General features: G+C 43.1%; 1 protein-coding gene across 17 annotated transcripts in view; it reads left to right on the top strand.

The window, feature by feature from the left end:
* Positions 1 to 23,433, top strand: part of DTNB (dystrobrevin beta) — a 299,924-nt gene that overhangs the window by 204,093 nt on the left and 72,398 nt on the right. For 11 of the 17 annotated variants that reach the window (XR_004054289.1, XR_004054290.1, XM_010383016.2 and 8 more), the window contains exons 11-12: positions 18,840 to 18,929; positions 22,370 to 22,457. Coding sequence is in view for 15 of the 17 variants with exons in the window: in XM_010383016.2 (XP_010381318.1) it covers positions 18,840 to 18,929; positions 22,370 to 22,457 (178 nt within the window). In the remaining 2 variants the exon portion in view is untranslated. The remainder of the gene's footprint in view (positions 1 to 18,839; positions 18,930 to 22,369; positions 22,458 to 23,433) is intronic. The other 6 variants (XM_030920988.1, XM_030920984.1, XM_030920987.1 and 3 more) reach the window with 1 other exon arrangement.

The raw sequence follows: 23,433 nt of genomic DNA, 5'->3' as shown, positions 1-23,433 counted from the left end.
CAGAGATTTTTTTTCACTCCTCTTAATATCAAACTAGTAAAATATTTCAGCTCACTGTAGCTAGTAAAGCAAACACTTAAAGTAAATCAGTACAGTTCTCAACTTTTTCGTGGATCTTATTGGGGAATCTCCAGTCTACTCCCCACTTTACCCCCAATTTAGTCTTTTCTTTGCACCTGCAGGGGTTTTTCTGAAATGCAAATCTGATTATGTTGTTATCCCGATTAAAACTTTCCAGGGGCTCTTCTTTGCTGCAGCACTGTCTAGTAGCATGGAATTGTTCTGTGCTAACCAGTATGGGAGCCAGCTAGCCACATGTGTCTGTTGAGTACTTGAGATGTGACAGAGAAAATGAATTTTTAATTATTTATTTAGAGGTGGAGTTTCATTCTTGTCACCCAGGCTGGAGTACAGTGGCACAATCTCAGCTCACTGCAACCTCCACCTCCTAGGTTCAAGCAATTCTCCTGCCTCATCCTCCTGAGTAGCTGGGACTATAGGTGTGTGCCACCACACACGGCTAATTTTTCTATTTTTAGTAGAGATGGGGTTTTACCATGTTGGCCAGGGTGGTCTTGAACTCCTGACCTCAGGTGATTCTCCTACCTCGGCCTCCAAAAGTGCTGGGATTACAGGCATGAGCCACTGTACCTGGCCTAATTTTATTTAATTGGCGTGAACTGGAATTTAAATAGCCATAGGTAGCTGATAGCCACACAGTTCTACAAGCTAAAACCCCCATTCTTCTGTGTGGCTTACAAGGCCCTTGTTTCTGAGCTGACCCTTGCCAGCCCTTCCAGCCCTACCTCATCCCACTCTCTCTTCTCAGCATCCATACTCAGAAGCACTTGGACCTCTCACAATGCCCCAGGCAGGCAGCTGCATATGCCACTTCTCCCTGAAGGACTTCCCCATCCTTTTCACCTTTGTTCTCTCTTCTTTGTCATCTAATTCTTCCTTCTCATCTTAGCTCTGACTTCTCCAGGAAGCCTTCCCTAACACCCTAAAACTATATTATGTGGTCTTCTGTGAGCCACAGCGTCTGGTACATATCATAGTATCATAGTAGCTGTTTGTTCAATGCCTTTCTAGACTACAAGCTCTTTGAGGGTGTAGACTCCCCAGGCTTGGGCCAAAAATGGATTCCGTCTCTCAAAATCTTCTTGCTGCTGCTTGCCTCTTAATTAATGCTTCCTCTGCTAGGAAAGGGATTTTCTTTTTTCAGTTATTTCAAATAAATCACTAGTACTGCCTGCTTATTCCATTCAGAGCGGGGAAATTAAAAAGAAAGGTATTATTCCTCTACTTTATACATATTATGTGTAAACATAATATTACATTGCCTTTCACATGAGTAGCTAGTAGGAAGTTTAACCGATTACTAGAATTTTATGTACATTAAACCCAAGCATTGATTGATGGCGGGTCCTTAACCTCATAGAGCTTATTTACTCAGGAAGAAAACATAAATGGGGAGGGGGGGGTCGGGAGGGAAGAAAGTGGAAGGACTAGATATGTTTTCTTGTTCAATATGATATTTATTTGGTGAAGATTTTTGATGCAGGCCAGGTGTGGTGGCTTATGCCTGTAATCCCAGCACTTTGGGAGGTCGAGGTAGGTGGATCTGGATTGCTTGAGGCCAGAAGTTTGAGACCAACCTGGCCAACATGGCGAAACCCTGTCTCAACTAAAAATACAAAAATTAGCCAGGAATTGTGGTGTGCACCTGTAATCCCAGCTACTCAGGAGGCTGAAGCAGGAGAATTGCTTGAACCTGGGAGACGGAGGTTTCAGTGAGCTGAGATTGGGCCACTGCACTCCAGCCTGAGCAACAGAGTGAGTGAGACTCCGTCTCAAAAAGAAAAAAAAAAAACAAAAAACTTTTTTCATGCACTTCGTGTTGGGAAAGAGGTCATTTGACAAATTTAGATAGCATCACCACCACTACTTTATTAAGATGAGACCCCACTGGGTAGATATGCACAGGAAAGGTGAGTGGTGGTGAGCAGTTCTTAGAGAGCCCCATGTCACTCCAGCTCCTTCATTCTGTCCATAACCTGGCTGTGCCAGAGAACCTAGAGAGCCTGGCATGTCATTGGGCTTGTTTGTGTCTCTCACAGGTCCTCATTGGACAGCATTATTTTTTCTCATTAGCTTGTAATACAGTGAAGGCACAGACTAGTTTCTTTCCCTTAAACAGAGTTGATTGCGTCAAGCCACAACCTATGAGACAGTGAGCTGTTGGAAGGATGTTTTTCCTGTACCTCCTTGCCCTTCGTGGCTAAAGTCCTTTGAGGAGAGATAATCCAGATGGGGAGTGTCCTTACATTCTCTAAATTCATCTCTTCCACACTAGTGCCTTGACATTGTGTATTTTTTTTAGTGACAGAGGAGAAAAGGAACTTAATGCTGAATTATTTATGGTGTGCTGCAGGATCACATGTTAGAGAAGAGTAACATTGCTTGCCCCATGGATCTGAGAGTCTCAGTCAGGCATTTAGAATACTGTTATACCGATATAACAGCAGGCATGTGTTTACATTGCTATAACAGAACACAGCTTTACATACTGTGAATCTACTCTGAAATGTGTTACTTTCAGTACTAATCCCTAGCCTGCATCCACTTACCTAGGGTTTCCTTGCTAAAGTCACTGATTATTCTGGGTGTTCGGGTTTTCACTGGAATTTTTTTTTGTATGTCTTCCTTCTGCTGTGGTGGTTCCTACAGATTTCTCCCACCATGGCAGAACTATTGATATTTCTTCAACTTCAGGACTTTCCAGAGTCAGAGAATTGTCTTATAATTTAACTGTTAGAATCAGCTGGCCTTGTGCATTTATTGTGGAGGACACAGAAATGCTGTTCTGAGCTTCCCACTCAGCATTTCTAATAGAGCTTCTGTATGGGATCTTTCTTGGGACAATTTGGTCTATTTGAAGTTGTGGAGGCCAGGCTATGTGAAAGATGACAGTGGTCTTTTCTTCTCCTAGCCTTAAATTTTAGCAGATGATAAAGGGAAACAGCAGCTAGATTGATTTATGTTTATTTTTAAGAGACAGGGTCTTGCTCTGCTGCCCAGGCTGGAGTTCAGAGATGCAGTCACGGCTCACTGCAGCCTCAGACTCTTGGGCTCAGGCACTTCTCAGCCTCCCAGGTAGCTAGGACCATAGGCATGTTGCCACCACACCAGGCTGAATTTTTCATTTTTTTTTTTTATGAAGACGGGTTCTCGCCGTGTTGCCCAGGCTGGTCTCAAACTCCTGTCCTCAAGTGACCTCCCACCTTGGCCTTCTGAAGTGCCAAGATAGATTGAATTTCAGATTGAAAATGACTGAATTGAAAGTGACCGAAGTGACCCACATTCCAGTGTGTGGCTAATTTTTGGTTCCTTCCGTCCTTGGTTTCCTTCCTTGGCCTCTGTGACAAATTCCTCTGGCCGCACTCATTTCTTGTATGCTGGTGCTCTTCAGGACCCTACCTTGGGCCTACACTCCCATTTTAGTGATCCTACATCTAACCACCTACCCAAATCAATCCTCTTGAGTTCCAGCACCATTTATCTCAGTGCCCACCTGGCATTTCCACTTAGGTATTTCACAGACATCTTAAAGCCAACATATCTAAACCTAGACTTTCTCCCCTCTTTTCACCTCTCATCACCCTTTTTCACGTCTTTTCGCCCCTCTTCCTTCTCCACAGCTTCAGCTCAGTAAGTGGCAGCACCAGCCACCTCTTGCTGAAGCCAGAAACCTGGGAATCTTTTTACTCCATCCTCTCTCTCTCTTCCTCTCTCACACCAGCCAGTCAGTCACTAAGTCGCTATTTTTTCAGCTTTATTGAGTTACAATTTATTTACAATAAAATTCATCAGCCAGGCACAGTGGCTCATGCTTGTAATCCCAGCACTTTGGGAGGCCAGGCGGTCATGTCGATCACTTGAGATCAGGAGTTTGAGACCAGCCTGGCCAACATGATGAAACCCCATCTCTACTAAAAATAGGAAAAATTAGCTGGGCATGGTGGTGCGTGCCTATAGTTCCAGCTCCTCAGGACACTGAGGCACGAGAATCACTTGAACCCAGGAGGCGGAGGTTGCAATGAGCCGAGATCACACCACTACACTCCAGCCTGGATGACAAGAGTGAGACTCCATCTCAAGTGAGTGAGTGAGTGAATGAATGAATGAATGAATGAATGAATGAATAGGCTTAGGCAACCGTTCATGGTGCCCAGCCTGTCTCCCCAGCCTCATTTTCCAGTGCTCTCCCCTACTCTTCAAGCTGGGACTCTTTCAGTACCTGAAGTATGCTGTAAATTCTCTCAACTGCACTTTTGCACGTACCCTTCCCTCTGCCTGGGACCTCTTCATCCAACATCTTCACCTAGCCAACCCTGTTTGTCACCCAAGTTTCAACTTTGATGTCACTTTCTGAGGGAGGACTTTTCTGATCTCCTGGACTAGGTCAAATCTTCTATTTATGATCTCCCCAAACATCCTTTTATAACATTTCCTACCCTTATAAATAATTGATTAATGTCAGTATTTCAGTATTCCTCTCAAGATTGAGCACTTCACAAGGATGGAGCTACATTTGTTTATCGCTGTAGTTCCAGTACTGATGTAGTATCTGGCACACAGATACTCACTAAATATATTGAAAACTCAGTACAACTAAATATTTACTATTTGGCCACTCTGTGTCATGCAATTCAGTTTTGCCTCCCAATCAAAATTCCAACTGCAACTACGTTGAACTTGATGCATTTGTAGCTTATCCTTGTAGGATAAGTCATTATCCTATTTTCTGACCTTATAGGTAAACCCTTTAGAGTTTATATCTGTTTTCTAAAATAACCATAAAAAGTGCTTTCATGAGGAAGGCAAGAGCATTGTTCCGAAACAGATTTCTAGTGTTCATGTCTAGCAGCTACTTTGTTTTACACTTGACCCTGATTTAACTTGTTGCTCCTGGCTTATTTCTTAAACTTGGCTTTATAACCTCGTGTTGACCTCTTGTCAGACTCCAAAGGCCAGTTTCTTGCTGTGGTTCCCTTTGGACTGCTGTCCTTGCACTTTGGCCCTCAGTCATTTTGTAGACTTACTACCTTCAAACTTAGACCCAGAGGAGGAGCACCTGAAATCCTTGTGGCCACTGTTCCAACATGGACAGTCCAGAGTAGCGTATTGCAGCCTGGAATGGTCCTGTTAGATTAGGAGCACCCTGGAGTTGACCCTGGGCTAGAAGGTTTGCCAGGAAGAAAAGTTTGTTAATTCCAGAGTTGCTTTTCCTGGGAGCTTCTTCCTGTTGTGACGACTTGGAAGGGTGCAGCTATCTTCCTTAGTTTCTCACCTTCATCGCAGTGAATCCCTAGGCTACCTAAAACTTATGTAAGGCATAGAAGGGTTTGAGAGCCACTTTGGAATCAAAGCAGACTTATGGATGTGGGTGTAAGCCACTTTAGTTCCTAACATCCACCTAAATTCAAGAATATATAAGACAAAGACTCCTGACCTCTTCTCAGATATTGGCATGGTGCACAGGTATAATATAACTGGCCTCAGAACACTTCCAAGCCACCGCATGGTATACACAAGGGCAGGGGCTGACAAACTACAGCTTGTGCCAACTCCTGCCCTTATGTATACTGTGTGTATACTTGTTTTGTAAATAAAGTTTTATTGGAACATACTTGTTTATATATTGGCTATAGCTGTTTTCCCTACCATGGCAGACTGAGTAACTGCAACAGAAACCTTATGGCCTACAAAGCCTAAAATATTTACTATCGGGCCCTTTAAGAACAGTAAGCATTTCACCTTGTCTTGGATTTAGAATAAGGATGCTAAAAAGAAGAGCTGCAGCTCTATATACAATTTTTTTTATTACTCAGAATTTAAGAGCTGATAAAAGGTACTTTATAAGTCGACATGTTGTGGTCCATTACTGTACTCAACATAGATAATGAAATATGATTACAAGGCTGGGCGCTAGTGGCTCATACCTCTAATCCCAATACTTTGGGAGGTCAGGGTGGGAGGATCACTTGAGGCTAGGAGTTCAAGACCAGTATGGGCAACACAGCAAGACCCCATCTTCACAAAAAATTTTTTTCTTTAATTCTCTGGGCCTGATGCTACCCGCCTGTAGTCCCAGCTACTCAGGAGGCTGAGTCGCAAGGATTGCTTGAGCCCAGGAGTTTGAGGCTACAGTGAGCTATGATCATATCACTGCACTCCAGCCTAGGTGACTGAATGAGCCTCTGTCTCAAAAAAAAGAGAAAAGAAAGATTACATCAAATTTAGTAGGCCTTTACATCTTCTTTATTAGTAGTATAGTAGCAGTAGTCAGAGGTACAAATTTGGCCCCTTTGAAATTTAGAATAACAAATATGGAGATGAATTTCTATCCTCTCACTTCAGCTTGCCCAAGGACTTGATTATTGGGAAGATTTATGTGACTTAGTGTTTGAGTTCCTATGAAAGTAAAAGAGTATAATATACTTATTCAGAGAGCAGCTGGTAATTAGTAATTGAGAGAAGGACTATCTCCATCAAGGAAGATAATATTAGTAAATAATTGTCCTATCAACACTCAACCAGTACATTAGAGATTGCTTTGACAGAACTCTTCAGTGCTTTTAACCTTCAGAGATGACTCCCTTAAATATCTAACACTTTGAAACAGTGGTCACCAGAATTACTCTCATTGTTTGAGGAGAAATGACAGTGTTGGGAAAAAAATTATCTTAAAATCCATTGTAACAACTCTTTGTAATATTCCCCAAATTCTGTATTTTCACTTACATTACATATATAAAAATTGAGGTGCCATAAGAAAACCTCACTGAACTCTGCCTGTCAATTCAAGAACAGAAATTCAATCTAAACTTCTGCCCCAAATTGTGTATTTCCCAAATGCGGATCAGCTCCCTGGTCACAAACACACTGTAACTGTGCTCTTGCACTGACAGCCACCTCAGCACAGCACTCGCCTGGCTGAGTGACTCGCGGCAGGAGCTCCCTCGCCTTCTCTGCCACAGCACCTGATGTTACTCCTGTCCTTTGCTGCTGTCAACTCCATTTTGCTTTAAGCGTGGCGTGGCTGAGAGAGTATGAGCCCTGAAGTCACCTAGGCCTGGGTTCAGGGTCAAGCTTTGTCACTTACCTGTTGATGGAATTGTCAACACTTACACTTAAGTACTTTACACTTAAGTACTTCTTTCTTTTTGTTTGTTTGTTTAAGACGTTGGTTGTCTGGCTCTTTTGCCCAGGCTGGAGTACAGTGACACAATCTCGGTTCACTACAAGCTCTGCCTCCTGGATTCAAGCGATTCTCTGCCTCAGCTTCCCAAGTAGCTGGGATTACAGGCACGTGCCACCACGCCCTGACCTCCTGACCTCAGGTGGTCTACTCCTCAGCCTCCCAAAGTGCTGGAATTACAGGTGTGAGCCACCACACCTGGCCTTAAATACTTCTTTAGAAGTAACAAATTACTTCATCTTTAGGCTAATTCATTAGTTCAGCAAATATTTGCTGAGCATCTGATATGTGCGAGGCACTATTTTAGGAGGTGCCTGGTGATTTAGCTGTGTAAAAATAGGTCCCTGCTTTTATGTAGCTGCTGTTCTAGCAAAGAAGACAGAAAAATATTGTTTTATAATATAATAAAGAATAGTGGTAAATGCTGTGCAGAAAAATAGAGAGTGAATGGGGCAGAGAGTTTCAGGTTTTAGATTGGATGATCAGGGAAGGACCCTCTGGAGAGATGACTTTGATCAGGAATCTGAATGATGTGAGGAGGAAAGAAAGCCATGCCAGCATCTGAGGCAAGATTGTTCCAGACAGAGGGAATGGGGAGGATAAAGGTCCCATGGTGGGAAGGCACTGGGTGTTTTCTGGAATAGCAGAAAGGTCAGCATGGGCCGAAGCGCAATGAGCAGAGAGACGAGTGTAGAAAACCAGCTGGAGAGGCAGCAAGGGGCCAGACCACGCAGGGGAGATGGGATTTGATTTTTAAAAAGCATTTTTAATAAGATATACTGTAGAATACTTTTAGGCTTAAAGAAAAGTTGCAAAAGTAGTACAGTAAGTTCCCATATACATACCCCTTCCTCTGTTTTTTTTTCTTTCTTTTTTCGAAACAGAGTCTTACTCTCACCCAGGCTAGAGTGCAGTGGCTCGATCTTGGCTCACTGCAAGCTCCGCCTCCTGGATTCACACCATTCTCCTGCCTTGGCCTCTCTAGTAGCTGGGACTACAGGTACCCGCCACCATGCCCGGGTAATTTTTTATATTTTTAGTAGAGACGGGGTTTCACTGTGTTAGCCAGGATGGTCTCGAACTCCTGACCTCAGGTGATCCCCCCGCCTTGGTCTCCCAAAGTGCTGGGATTACAGGCATGAGCCACCGTGCCCGGCCCTGTTTCTTCTATTGCTATCTTATATTGCCTTGGTGCACTTGTCCTAACTAAGAAATCAATACCCGTACACTACTGTGAACTAAGTTCCAGACTTTATTCCTGTTTCACTAGTTCATCGAGTCATGCCCTTTCTCTGTTGCGGGATGCCACATCTCATTTAGTCATCCTGTCTCCCTGGCCCCTTCTGTTCTGTGAGTTTCTTAGTCTTTTCCTTGTTTTTCATGTCCTTGGCAGTTTTGAGGAGTACTGGTCAGATATTTTGCAGAATGTCCTTCATGGTTTTCTCAAGATTAGACTGTGTTTATGGGTTTAGGGGAAGAACACCACAGAGGCGAGTGCCCTTCTCCCTGCATCATAGAGAACCTGCTGTCAGCATGAGTTCTCACTGCTGATGGGAACCTTGGTCTCCTGGCCAAAGCAGCATTGACAAGGTTTCTCCACTCTTTTCCTACTCTGTTCTTTGGAAGTCCCTAAGCATGGTTCATACTCAAGGGCAGGGGTGAGGAATTAAGATCTACTCGCCTGGAGAGGGAAGTATCTATACCCTCTATATATCTCTCATTTGTTGATTTAATCATTTATTTATATCAGTGTGGACTCATGGATGTTTATTTTATGCTTTGGGTTATAACCCAACACTGTTTAATACATTATTTATTTTGTTGCTCAAATTGTTCCAACTCTGACTAGTGGGAGCTCTTTCTGGTTGGGACTTGTGTCCCTTTGACATGCCACTTTTTTTTTTTTTTTTTTCCTGAGACGGAGTCTTGCTCTGCCGCCCAGGCTGGAGTGCAGTGGCCGGATCTCAGCTCACTGCAAGCTCCGCCTCCCGGGTTTTACGCCATTCTCCTGCCTCAGCCTCCCGAGTAGCTGAGACTACAGGCGCCCGCCTCGATGCCTGGCTAGTTTTTTGTATTTTTTAGTAGAGACGGGGTTTCACCATGTTAGCCAGGATGGTCTCGATCTCCTGACCTCGTGATCCGCCCGTCTCGGCCTCCCAAAGTGCTGGGATTACAGGCTTGAGCCACCAAGCACTTACTTAGGTTGTGGCATTACAACATGCTCCAGGCTTATCTTGTATTCCCTGCCCTAGCCCTAGAATGAGACATTTTTCTAGGGAGTCCTGTCTCCTTTATTATAGAATGGTATGAGAAATCAATATGTATAGGCCGGGCACGGTGGCTCACGCCTGTAATCCCAGCACTTTGGGAGACCAAGGCGGGTGTCACCTGAGGTTGGGAGTTCAAGACCAGCCTGACCAACATGGAGAAACCCCGTCTCTACTAAAAATATAAAATTAGCTGGGGTGGTGGTGCATGCCTATAATCCTAGCTACTCGGGAGGCTGAGGCAGGAGAATTGCTTGAACCTGGGAGGCAGAGGTTGCAATGAGCCGAGATCACGCCATTGCACTCCAGCCTGGGCAACAAGAGCAAAACTCCGTCTCAAAGAAAAAGAAAAAAAAATCGGTGTGTATAGGCTGGGCACGGTGGCTCATGCCTGTAATCCCAACACTTTGGGAGGCCAAGGCAAGCAGATCACATGAGGTCAGGAGTTCGAGACCAGCCTGGCCAACAGGGCGAAACCCCATCTCTACTAAAAATATTAAAAAATTAGCTGGGCATGGTGGTGAGCACCTGTAGCCCCAGCTACTCGGGAGGCTGAGGCACGAGAGTCGTTTTAACCAAGGAGGCAGAGATTGCGGTGAGCCTAGATCGCGCCACTGCACTCCAGTCCAGCCTGAGTGACACAGCGAGACTCCATCTCAATTTAAAACAAAAAAAAAGGAAAAAATAAAAGAAATCAGTATGCGTATATGCACATGCCTGTATTATTTCTCTATCCATCTGTATCTGCATTAAGCTATATGTGAGTTATGCTGAAGTATCTGACTCGAATCCAGTACGGCTGGGTTTCCTCTAGCTGTCCCCACCTTGGTTGCCTGTAACTTCCCTCTGCAGGGGTGAGACACCTGGCTCCCATCTACCATCCATTGACTTACTTGTTCCATGCCAGCAGCATGTGTAGCCGTTTCAGAATTATTAGTTAGGACCCTTGATTTATTTTTTAAACAGATTTATTGAGATATAACTCATAGACCATACAATTCATCCATTCAAGATGTACAATTCAGTGGTTTTTAGTGTGTGCACAGAGTTTTGCAGCCACTACTAAAAACAGTTTTAGAACATTTTCTTCACCCCAAAACTGACAAGGCCACTCATTGCAGTGTGGAGACTCAACTGTAGAGTATATGAGCAGAAGAGAGCACAGTCAAGAGGCTATTGGAGCAGTCTAAGCAAGACCTCGTAAGAAGTTGCTCATGAGAAGTCATGGCAGCAGTAGAGGTGATGAGAAAATAGAGCCACCAGGACTTGCAGTGGATTGGATGTGTGTTCAAGGAAAAGAGAGAAATTAAAAAGACCCCTCTGGTTTTGGCCTGATGGCTGGGTATAGCGATGCCATTTATTTAAGTTGGTCAGTCTGGGGAAGAGCAGGTGAGGAGGTGGAGTGGAGACAGTCAAGAGTTCTATTTTGAGCATGTTAGGTTTGAGATGCCCATTGGGCAGCCAAGGGGAGGTGTTGAATAGACCATCAAGTACATGATTCTGGAGCTCAAGGGAGAGGTCAGGGCTGGAGATGTAAAATCATGAGGGTTACCATAATCCCTTTCTTGTAAGATTGTTCTGAGAATAAACAAGAGAAGATATATAAAAGTGTCTTGATAGGTCACAGGTACCTTGTTGATAATGACTATGACAACATATGTGCCAGATGCTTTTTGACATTATTTTATTCAATCTTCCCAACAGTCTACAAAATAAATATTTTAGGAGGTAGATTTTATATTATTAATATTTTACAGATGACAGGACTAAGCATAGAGAAGTTATTGTCCAAGTGGATTCAAAACCAAAGCTCATGCTCTCAATTGCTGTATTCCACTGCCTCCTACTTGGTACATAATTGTTACCATTGGCTCCAGGCTGCTTCTCTACACCCAGCCTCAGGACAAGGTCAGGGCCTTGTCCTGCCTCTGACCTCATCCAGCTATTGCTTACCCTTCATCCCCGCTTCCCCCATTTCAGTCCTGTCCCCTTGCTCCCTGTCCCTACAGATGTGCCTCCTGACTACGGCCTGCTACCACTAGAAATTCTGCTGACATCATGAGATACTATCACCATCTCTTGGAGAGCAGTTCTCACACTGGAATGCAGCTAGCACACCTGCAAACTTGTTCTAAATGCAGATTCCCAGGCTGCGTTCCCAGATTGATTCAGTAGAAGCCTGGGAGTTCTAAAGGAGGTAGTCAGGGAAAACATATTTTTAGAAGTGCTGCTTTAGACTCTACCAATCCCCTTCAAGACTCTCTGTCCTCAGCTGTGGTTATCATTAGCATTGGCTTAGAGCTAGGGGATGCCTTGAGGGAATGTGCTGATCAGGGTGCCTTACAGAATGTCCATCTTATTGTCACTCCTCATTTTAGCTCTGTGGTCATTGTACTGACCTTTGCTTTTGCTGATCTCCCTGATTGGATAAAATTGTATTGTGTCCTCTGAGATTGGTGTGGTCATTTCTTTTCCTACTAGAGTGTTGTTAGCACCATCAGAGCAGCAGCCGTGTCTGGGTTTTGTTTACTGTGGTGTCTTCATCACTGGATACCTAGTAGGGCTCCGTCCATTGTTTCAGGTGCCAGTTTCCATCAGTAATGCTGTTAGAACGATTGACTATTTAGGCATCACCTCCTTTTACCGATTGAATTGACATTTGACAGTTTAGGAATTCTTGTTTTTATAGGAAAAAATCTGAATTGTAAACTATTGACTCTGCTTTGGAAAAACAAATTTCTAAAACTTTATTAGTTGGGAGTTATATATATGTTGCATATTTATGTATATATGTATATTTATATTTTACCAAAAAGGAAAGAGTTTAAATTTTCTTAATCTTGTAAAATAGATACAACTTTGAATGGGGGTAAAACAACATTACACCCCACACTGCAAACAAAATTATCAGAAAATTCATGGTCATTTAACTTCCTTATCTAACTACTAAGAACGCTTTTCATTGTGTTCTAGATCTCTAATTATATGACAAACAATACTGCTTCTGAATAGAAGTCCTCCTATAGGCCGGATCTGGTGGCTCACACCTGTAATCCCAACACTTTGGAAACTGAGGCGGGCGGATCACCTGAGGTCAGGAATACGAGACCAGCCTGGCCAATGTGGCGAAACCCCATCTCTACTAAAAATACAAAAATTAGCCGGACATGGTGGCACACACCTGTAGTCCCAGCTACTTGGGAGGCTGAGGCAGGAGAATTGCTTGAACCTGGGAGGCAGAGGTTGTAGTGAGCCAAGATGGCGCCACTGCAATCCAGCCTAGGCGACACAGTGAGACTCTGTCTCAAAAAAAAAAAAAAAAAAAAAAAAAAATCCTTTCTTGGCCTCAGTTCCCTTTCTAGGTACCCTCTATATCTCTCCTTCCCATTTCAGAAAAACTTCTTCAAAGGGTTATCTGTAGAAGGAAACTTCAATTTCTGTTCTGCCATTTCCTTTCAAACACACCCAGTCAGACTTTCACCTCCTGTTACTTTGCCAAAACTATTTATGTCAAGGACACTGGTGACTTCTATACCACAAAATCCAGTGGTCAGTTTTCAGTTACCCTTACTTGATCTGTCAGTAGCGTTTGCCATAGATGATCTCTCCTTTCTACTTGAAACGCTTGTTGCACGTGGCCTCCAAATATCACACTCTCCTAGTTTTTCTCATTTCTTCTTGGCCTCCTTTGCAAGTTTTTCCACACTCCTTTGAAACCCGAATGGTAGTGTGTGACGGGGACCACTTCTCTTTTCTGTCTTTACTCACTATTAGTAGGCGATTATAGCCAGACTCATACTTTTTATAACACCGATGATATTGCTGACTTCTAAATGTATTTTTCTGGCCCACACCTTTTCCCTGAGCCCTTATATCATATATCTACCTCCTAATCAGTACCTTCACTTGGATATTTAATACATATCTCATAGTTAGCATGTTCCAAACTGAGTTCTCTATCGTCCCTCACCAGACCTACTTCTCCCTTAGCCTTCCCCATCTCAGTTCGTGACAGTCCCATTTTCCCAATTGCTCATTCAGAACCCTTGATTTCTCTCATTCCCTTACATCCATCTCCACTTCCTGACTGTGAGATCAGCTGTATGCAAAAACACCATGGAAATTTGTTCAAGATTCTGCTATTTCTTACGACCTCTGTTAAACGCTGTTTTTCTAGCCCACTCTTGTCTCTCGCCTGGAAGATTGCAGTAGTCTTCTAATTGACTACATCTTCCCCTGTTCTCTAGCCGTTTACTTTCTAGAGAGGAAATATCTTTTATTTATTTATTTATTTATGATGGAGTTTTGCTCTTGTTGCCCAGGCTAGAGTGCAAGGGCACGATCTCGGCTCACTGCAACCTCCACCTCCTGGGTTCAAACAATTCTCAGGCTTCAGTCTCCCGAGTAGCTGGGATTACAGGCATCCACAACCACTAATTTTCTGTATTTTTAGTAGAGACAGTGTTTCATCATTTTAGCCAGGCTAGTCTTGAACTCCTGACCTCAAGTGATCCACCCACCTCAGCTTCCCAAAGTGCTGGGATTACAGGTGTGAGCCACCGTGCCAAGCCTTGGAAATATCTTTTAATTTTTTTAGAAATGAGGGTCTTGCTATGTTGCCCAAGCTGCTTTCTAACTCCTGAGCTCAAGTGGTCTTCCCACCTTGTCCTCCCAGCATGCTGGCATTACAGGCATAAGCCACTGCACCCAGCCTAATGAGCTTGTTAAAATATAAATAATATCAGGGCCGGGTTCTGTGATTTACACCTGTAATCCCAGCACTTTGGGAGGCCGAGGTGGGTGGATCACTTGAAGTCAGGAGTTCAAGACCATCCTGGCCACCATGGCGAAACCCTGTCTCTACTAAAAACACAAAAATTGGCTGGGCGTTGTGGTGCACGCCTATAATCCCAGTTACTCAGGAGGCTGAGGCAGGAGAATCACTTGAACCCAGGAGGCAGAGGTTGCCATGAGCCAAGGTTGTGTCACTGCACTCTAGCCTGGGCAACACAGTGAGACTCCATCTCAAGATATAAAATAAAATCATATATCACCTCTCAGTAGCTTCTCATATCAGAGTAAAAGCTAAAATACTTGTAATGGCCTACAAGAGAGCTGAAAGGGATAATGTCTGAAATGAAAAATTCAATGGATGGACTTACACTGAACTTAAAGACATGGCAGTACAAATTACCCAGAGTGAAGCACAGAGAGGAAAATGACTGAAAAGGAACTGAGCCTCTGGGACCTGTGGGATAATGTCAGGCGGTCTAACAGATGAGAAGGAGAAAAAATATTTAAGAAACATTTTTCCCAACTTTTCCAAGAAATTTTTACAAATTCATTGAAAACTATAAACCTACAAATACTGTAAACACAACAAACTGTACGCCAGGATAAACAAAGAGAAAACTATATACCAAGGCACATCAGAATCAAATTGCTGAAAATCAGTGATGAAGAAAACATTTAAAAAGTTGCTAGAGCCGGGCGCAGTGGCTCACGCCTGTAATCCCAGCACTTTGGGAGGCTGAGGCAGGCGGATCACAAGATTAGGAGATCGAGACCATCCTGGATAACACGGTGAAACCCCTTCTCTACTAAAAATACAAAAAATTAGCCGGGCGTGGTGGCGGGCGCCTGTAGTCCCAGCTACTCCGGAGGCTGAGGCAGGGGAATGGCGTGAATCCTGGAGGCGGAGCTTGCAGTGGGCCAAGATGGCGCCACCGTACCCCAGTCTGGGCGAGAGTGCGAGACTGTCTCAAAAAGAAAAAAAGCAGCTAGAGGGGGGAAAAAAGGCACATTACATACCTGAACCCAGGAGTTCAAGACCAGCCTGGGCAACAAAGTGAGACCCTGTCTCTACAAAAGATTTAAAAATTAGGGCTGGGTGTGGTGGCTCATGCCTGTAATCCCAGCACTTTGGGAGGCGGAGGCAGGTGGATCACGAAGTCAGCAGATCGAGACCATCCTGGCTAACACAGTGAAACCCGTCTCTACTAAAAATACAAAAAAATTAGCCAGGCATGGTGGCGGGCGCCTGTAGTCCCAGCTACCCAGGAGGCCGAGGGCAGGAGAATGGCGTGAACCCAGGAGGCAGAGCTTGCAGTGAGCAGAGATCGTGCCACTGTACTCCAGCCTGGAAGACAGAGCAAGACTCTGTCTCAAAAATAAATAAGTAAATAAATATTAGCCAGGTGTGGGGGTGCACACCTGTAGTCCCAGCTACTCTGGAGACTGAGGCAGAAGGATCGCTTGAGCCCAGGAGGTTAAGGCTGCAGTGATCCATGATTGCACCATGGCACTCCAGCCTGGGCGACAGAGCAAGACTGCCTAAAGAAAAGACATGTTACCTACAAGGAAACAAAGATAAGAAGAACTGTTGATTTCTCATTAACCCTTTTCCTGTTTAGAAAAAAAGTACAGCTCGCTGCCAGTGCACCTTCAATTTTACATAAACACGCTCTTTGAGGCTGAAGCAAAACTGACTGATTTTCAATGTGAAAATAAAATATACAAACTGTTTTTGGAGTTATTTCTAAACAGAACTAACATCAGAATCATCTGAGTCATCAGAATCATCTATTTCGGAAAAAAAGTTGATTCATTAAATGAATCTTCAGCCAACCATTCGAGAATGATGTTAATAGTTAACATCAGCCAGTCACAGTCGCTCACACCTGTAATCCCAGCACTCTGGGAGGCCGAGGTGGGTGGATCACGAGGTCAAGAGATCGAGACCATCCTGGGCAATGCGGTGAAACCCCAGCTCTACTAAAAATACAAAAAATTAGCTGAGCATGGTGGCGTGCACCTGTAGTCCCAGCTACTTGGGAGGCTGAGGCAGGAGAATTGCTTAAACCCAGGAGGCGGAGATTGCAGTGAGCCGAGATCGCACCACTGCACTCTAGCCTGGCAACAGAGTGAGACTCCATCTCAAAAACAATAATAATAATAATAGTAATAATAATAAACATCCTGCACAGGAATGCTATGCTTTCTACGCTTTGGCATTTTCAGCAATCGAGAATTACTGTATTTTGTAAATAGAAATTTCACTACTAAGAACAGAATGCTATAAATAAAATGATGTCTTTTCTTTCCAAAGTCAGTATACTAGAGTGATGAGAGAATAATAAAAGCAAGATATTTCATGGCAAAGTTATCTCAGGGTAAATGCTGTATCTGCAAGCGCTGCCGGTGAGTATTCTCGGGACAAATGGGAAAAGGGTTAAAAGCAATGTAACCCAGAAGAAAACGGGCAGAATGGTACCTTGAAAGCACTGAGAGGACTTATTTTTCTTCATTCTGAAATATAAAGATTTTCTACCTTTTTCCACTGAGAAGGCCTAGAATCAGTGAGCCTAGAACGGTGGGCACCCTAGCGTCCTGACTCTGGTCTCTAAATACTTTTTGCCAGTAAATGGAACAAGGGACCCTTAGAAGGATGGTTCATTCCAAGTCTGGGACAAGATATATAACAAACAAAAGTAGAGGGCTGGGCACAGTGCCTCACACCTGTATTCTCAGCACACTGGGAGACTGAGGTAGGTGGATCGCCTGAGGTCAGGAGTTCGAGACCAGCCTGGCCAACATGGTGAAACCGCTTCTCTACTAAAAATACAAAAATTAGCCGGGCATGGTGGCACGTGCCTGTAATCCCAGCTACACAGGAGACTGAGGCAGGAGAATCACTTGAACTCGGGAGGCAGAGGTTGCAGTGAGCTGAGATTGCACCACTGTACTCCAGCCTGGGTGACAGAGTGATGATACTCCATCTCAAAAAAAAAAAAAAAAAAGAAAAAAATAATAAAACCTAGAGCATTTTATTGTGGTAGAAAGCAGGAAAGCTGATAAGGTCTAATGGATATATCAAAAGAACACAAGAGCCTGCAACAGGAGCTCCCACTGGCCAAAGGTAGGACAGTTTGAGCCTCAGAAAGATGACTGGGGCCGGGCACAGTGACTCACATCTGTAATCCCAGCACTTTGAGAAGCTGAAGCAGAGAGATCACTTGAGGTCAGCAGTCCAAGACCAGCCTGGCCAACATGGCGAAACCCCTTCTCTACTAAAAATACAAAAATTAACTGGTGGTACGCACCTGTCATCCCAGCTACTTGGGAGGCTGAGGTAGGAGAATCACTTGAACCCAGGAGGCAGAGGTTGCAGTGAGCCAATATCGTGCCATCACACTCCAGCCTGGGAGACAGAGTGAGACTCTGTCTCAAAAAAAAAAAAAAAAAAAAAAAACCAGAAATGTATCAGTCAAATACAAACATAAAAGAAACCTACCAGCCAAATGCAAAGTGGGGACTTTGGATCTTGACTTTAATGTAAATGGACATTTTTTAAGATTTGAGGAAATTGACAGATGGACTGGGATACTAAAATATTTTTGTCTATGTTTTTAGGTGTGATAATGGTGTTAGGTTGTGTGAAATGTTTTCACTGTCTGATAGATGTACAGGCTCAAGTATTCCCAGGTGAAGTAATTGCCTGGGGTTTGCTTTTAGCCACGTGTCCCTGCACAAAAAGCTGGAGGAATGAAAATTCAATTAGATAACATTGACAGCATGTTGATATTCATTCAAGTTTTGCTGTGGGTACCTGAGGGGTAGTCATTACGTTACTCTATTTTATGCAAGTTTTAATATTTCTGTAGTAAAAAGTTAGAAGACCATGTGCTTAAGGACCTTTCACATATCTGTAAGAGAGAGCCTCACTCAGAATATATAGTGTTGCCTTACAATTAGGTGCAGTTCTAATGAGTTTGGGACGGGTACCAGTTTTATGGGAGAAACAAACTGATGCTAAAGGCAGTATCCTTATAGAAATAAAAATGTTTAACTGGCAACATGAAGTAACACTGAAAACTCTTAGATGCACACAAAAGCTTATAAAAGCATAGCGCTAGGGGGTCACATAGTAATATTTAGTAGACTGGCTGTGCCTCAGTTGTCTTGCCAGAGGGCATCCTCTAAAAAGTACACCATCACAGAGCGCAGCACCTGGACAAAAGTGGTACACGCGGCTCCTCTGCCCACTCAACAAGTCCTTCCCAAGGGCTGTCATGTCAGTGCCAGAGCCACTCCTGAAGGACTGCTTTTGTTTCGAGGATTTGAGAGATGGATTCCTGAGGATCTAACACCATATTCCATTATGCATTGTGGGTTTTTTATTGTTTTCCTTATCATGATTTATTATTTTTTAAATTTTTCTTTGAAGTTTGCTCATTTTAATCCATGTTCATTTCTCCCTCTGTATGTGTTTGTGTCACGCTTGCTGTCTTTGCCTCCATTGTTCCTAGGTTACAGTATAGCCAGGATATACCCTGTCACTTGGCCGATGAGCATGCGCTGATAGCCTCCTATGTGGCCCGTCTGCAGCACTGTGCACGGTCAGTGGTGGTGCAGCAGCAGTGGGCAACCAGGGGTGATCAGAGGGAGGGAGAGCTTTGCTACCTCGGGTTGTCAGCTGGAAAAAAAACTGCATGTACGGTTTTTCTTGGGCAACTACCAGCTATGTTTGGCAGAGTTAAAATAGTTGCTAAGCATTCGCTTCTACAAGAGAGGGAGGGTTGCCAAGCCTGGGCGCTTACCTAAACATGGAGTCAGACATTCTTCTTTAAAGTGGGGTTCACTTCCTTCAACTTACACTCAAAAAAGATACAAACCTATGAGAGGTTGACATTTCCAAAGATGCAGTATTCACAGAGGTATCTGATGCAACCTCTTCCTGTTCATTCTTACCTGAATAATGAAATCTTTGTGTTGACATTCAAAGTTTAGAGTTGATCAGCCCACAGATATCCCGCTTTGTCTTATCTGGGGACTTTGATACTGTCACCCTATTACATCTTTACCACCCTTTATCTGTTAGCAGGAATCTGTCATTGTTGATTATTTAAACCAGTGATTCCCAACAATGGTATTGGATCACTGTCACCTGAAGGTCTTTTTCCAAATTATATAGACCCTCTCTATTGTAATACTTACATGTATTTTAATAGCTCCACATTCCCCTTACCCTGAAAACCATTACAGTAGTGACTCACTGTTAATAAGAGAATGTGTCTGATTCTTCAGTGGTTCGGGATGGAAAAACGTTTGATAACTGCTAACTATAGCAAAGTTCATCGTTTTTAAAAAAGATTTAGTACCGAAAAAAATGGTATTACGTTCAGGTAGGTCCAAAGTCTCCTGCCCGCTCCATGCCCACACCCACCACCATTCTTCAAGTAGGATGACAGGTAAAGTTTAAACAATCTAAAGCCATCCTTCCCCTATGTAATAGCAAAGAAGAGTCACAATGCCAAACAACCTGGAAAGCCATGCTTTGAGATTCTTATTCTTAGAGAGAAAACCGTAATTTATAAGCTATACACATGACAGAGGCTGAAGCTTTAAATTTTGATCTTAGTTTTGCTTATAGCATGCCTTGGCTCCTTGGGAGGGTCATCTGACCTTGCTGCTACTCCCTGTAATAATAGAAGAATAAATTAATAGTCGGGAAATATACATATGAAAAAGACTGTTTTTAATATTATACTTTATACCATTTTCCACAGTTTTCCTGATATGACTAAATAGCATCATTTTTCTGGGGTATTTATGTATCTCTAAAGCTTGGAGAAGTAGGGTTTTCTAACCTTCTAAGTATGTTTAATAGGCTTACCCTCTAAGAGGGAAGGAAGGGCCTGATAATTGTGTGCGCTACATCACAAAGTGTCTTCTCATCCAACAGGTGATTTCTTCGCACACTGTCCCAACTTCTTGGTCTCGAGGAGTAGAGTTGTTTCACCTTAGGCAAGACAAATTCTTTATTATCAGTAAAAGCAATTGTCCAGAGTGAGCAAAAGTTTCCATGGTAAAAATAGCAGCAGTGTTTGACAGAGACTGTTACCTAGTAATTTAGCCCAATAAGATTTATGGTAGGTTTAGCTAAGGCCCTCAAGTCTCACCTCGGCTCCCTGAGCAAAAATTGGTGGCTGGTAGCCTTGGAAGAACATGACGAGTGAGTGAGTACTACCTGACTTCTTGATTAGTAATCTGAGAAACTGAGCTTCATACTTCTTCTGAGAAGTCAGAACTTTCCTGGCTAACTAATTCTGAAAATGAAAGTCAATTCAAACAGAAGAATAAGGATCCTTTCTAATTGCCCTCAATAATTTTCATTGACCTTAAAACCTCTCATCAACACAAGCTTCTAGTTTCTGGCTAGAAAACATAGCCAATTAAAGCAGTCTGTCATCCACACCCATGTATAAATGACAAATAGGATCAGCCTTCCTAAGGAGATAGAATGTGATTGAGAAAAAGGAGCTCTTTTGCACAGAAGAACCTATTGTATCCCTTGTCAGATAACAGAGGTCAGCCACTTTAGGCCCCACTTCTTAGGCTTCCAATCCCTCCATAATATGATCCACTTGTATTCTTAAGCATCCATTTTTATTGTTTTTTTTTTTAAATACCTTTAAAGCACAAATGTTACAGTTTATCTCTCACCTTGGGGCCTTGACCCTAAAATATTAAAGCTGCCTGATAGTAGTCTGTTCTTATTACAAGATTATTTTTCAGAGGATGATTATCCTGGAGATGGATATTTGCATGCTTAAAATTATAAAGTGTTGACAAATGTCATAGGCAGAAGACTCAAAGCACTTTAAAAAAATCCTAGAAGAAAGACTAAGTTAAGCTTAAAGACTTAGCCAAAGAGATAGAAAGATTTAAAAAAAGCAAAAACTAGAAAAAATATAGTTGATTCTACACATGAAAATTTCAGACAAATCTTTATTGATTTAGCCACACCCTTCCCAGATTCCCCTCAGTAATTATAACAAACCCCGATGAGTATTGAAGTCATGTCTTTAAATTTTTCTATATGACTTGTCATACTGCTAAATTCTGATCAGGGGTTTTTGGAAACCCAAGAACATAGGGCCAAAGTGGAGGTAAGCCACAACAGCCACCTCCTGTCATTTAGTCAACATCATCACTGTTGTCTTAAAGCATCTGCCAGTCCTAAACAGAGAATTATATAGCCACAGTCCCTATTAATCTAGGACTGTCTTGATAAGGATAAATAGCATTTGATATACTAAATTAAAGAAGTCATGTATTTCAGAATCCAGAGTTCCATATCAGCATCCCATATGCAGAGCCAGCCTATTACTCAAGAACCCTTCCCTCATCCAGATACCACATTATCTGATCACCTGTCTGAATGGGTCCTTAGATTTTTTAGAGTGTTGGTACTGTTGTTAAAGAGTAATGCATTAAACTAATTAACTCCAAGATGGGGCTATAGATGTAGAATGAGCATAGTAAAGGAAGAGAAAAGGGCACGAAAAGGGGAATATTTGATGTCATGGAATCTTTCCAGCTTTACAGTGTGTTTGGCCTGCCCTGACAAGGCCAAACTTTTGCTTAGCCAGTGTTAAGTATATTTTTTCTCAGCCCTCTATTTTTCATAATGCTCTTGGTCTTTTTGAATTTGAGATCAAGGTCTAAAAAGTCATCAGTTTTAAACATTTGGTTAGAAATCCCTGTCTCAGACTTTGTGGGTGCCCTGTGTTTTCTTAGCCCTTGCATTCAAAATTAAGTGCCCCTTTGATGGTGGGGGAGCAGCGGGGATGTGCTGCCAATGAGGAATGATAAATGTGGCCTCCTCATTTCTCTAAATCCCCTTTTTTCTCAGAAGGCCATTAGTATCTATGACCCAGGCCTCTAGTTCTTTTATTACCATTCTTTTATGAGCTTTTCTTCCATCTGTTCTAAGAATGGAAAAAGAATAAGGGATGTTTAATAGACACCTGTTGCATTTTTATTTCATTGGCAGTGTTCTGGACAGTCCTAGCCGACTGGATGAGGAACACCGTCTTATAGCTCGATATGCTGCCCGGCTGGCTGCAGAAGCAGGAAACGTGGTAAGTTAATGGAGGATCCCAGGAGAGTAGCAGAAATTAGCATTACTTTAATATACAAATGGAAAGGGAATAATAGACATGAAATTTAGGAGAACAGGTACCTCAGGGACAAAAGGAAGGGGAGTGTTTAGGGAGGAGATTGAAGGGGCCCTTAATTTTATCTAAATGTTCTCTTTATTTGAAAAATGAACCCATGCCTGTAATCTCAGCACTTTGGGAGGCCGAGGTGGGCGGATCATGAGGTCAGGAGATCGAGACCATCCTGGCTAACACAGTGAAACACCATCTCTACTAAAAAAAATACAGGCCGGGCGCGGTGGCTCAAGCCTGTAATCCCAGCACTTTGGGAGGCCGAGACGGGCGGATCACGAGGTCAGGAGATCGAGACCATCCTGGCTAACACGGTGAAACCCCGTCTCTACTAAAAAAAAAAATACAAAAAAACTAGGCAGGCGAGGTGGCGGGCACCTGTAGTCCCAGTTACTCGGGAGGCTGAGGCAGGAGAATGGCGTAAACCCGGGAGGCGGAGCTTGCAGTGAGCTGAGATCCGGCCACTGCACTCCAGCCCGGGCGACAGAGCGAGACTCCGTCTCAAAACAAACAAACAAAAAAAAAAAAAAACCAAAAAAAATTAGTTGGGCATGGTGGCAGGCACCTGTAGTCACAGCTACTCGGGAGGCTGAGGCAGGACTGGCTTGAACCCAGGAGGCGGAGCTTGCAGTGAGCCAAGATCACGCCACTGTGCTCCAGCCTGGGTGACAGAGCAAGACTCCGTCTCAAAAAAAAAAAAAAAAAAGAATCAAGAAGAGAAAATCAAAGAGCCAGAATTTCATTCTTTTAAGATATCAATAAAATTAATAAATGCAGCAATACTCATCAAGTAAACAGGATAAAAAACGAATTACTAATATCAGGAATGGAAAAAGAAACATTGCTGTAGATCCCACAGACATTAAAAGAATGATAAGGGAATATT

The sequence above is a fragment of the Rhinopithecus roxellana genome, chromosome 17 (genome assembly GCF_007565055.1).
Source record: "Rhinopithecus roxellana isolate Shanxi Qingling chromosome 17, ASM756505v1, whole genome shotgun sequence".
NCBI lineage: Eukaryota > Metazoa > Chordata > Mammalia > Primates > Cercopithecidae > Rhinopithecus > Rhinopithecus roxellana.
The sequence above is the reverse complement of the archived record's forward strand: the minus strand, read 5'-3'. Positions and strand labels throughout refer to the sequence as shown.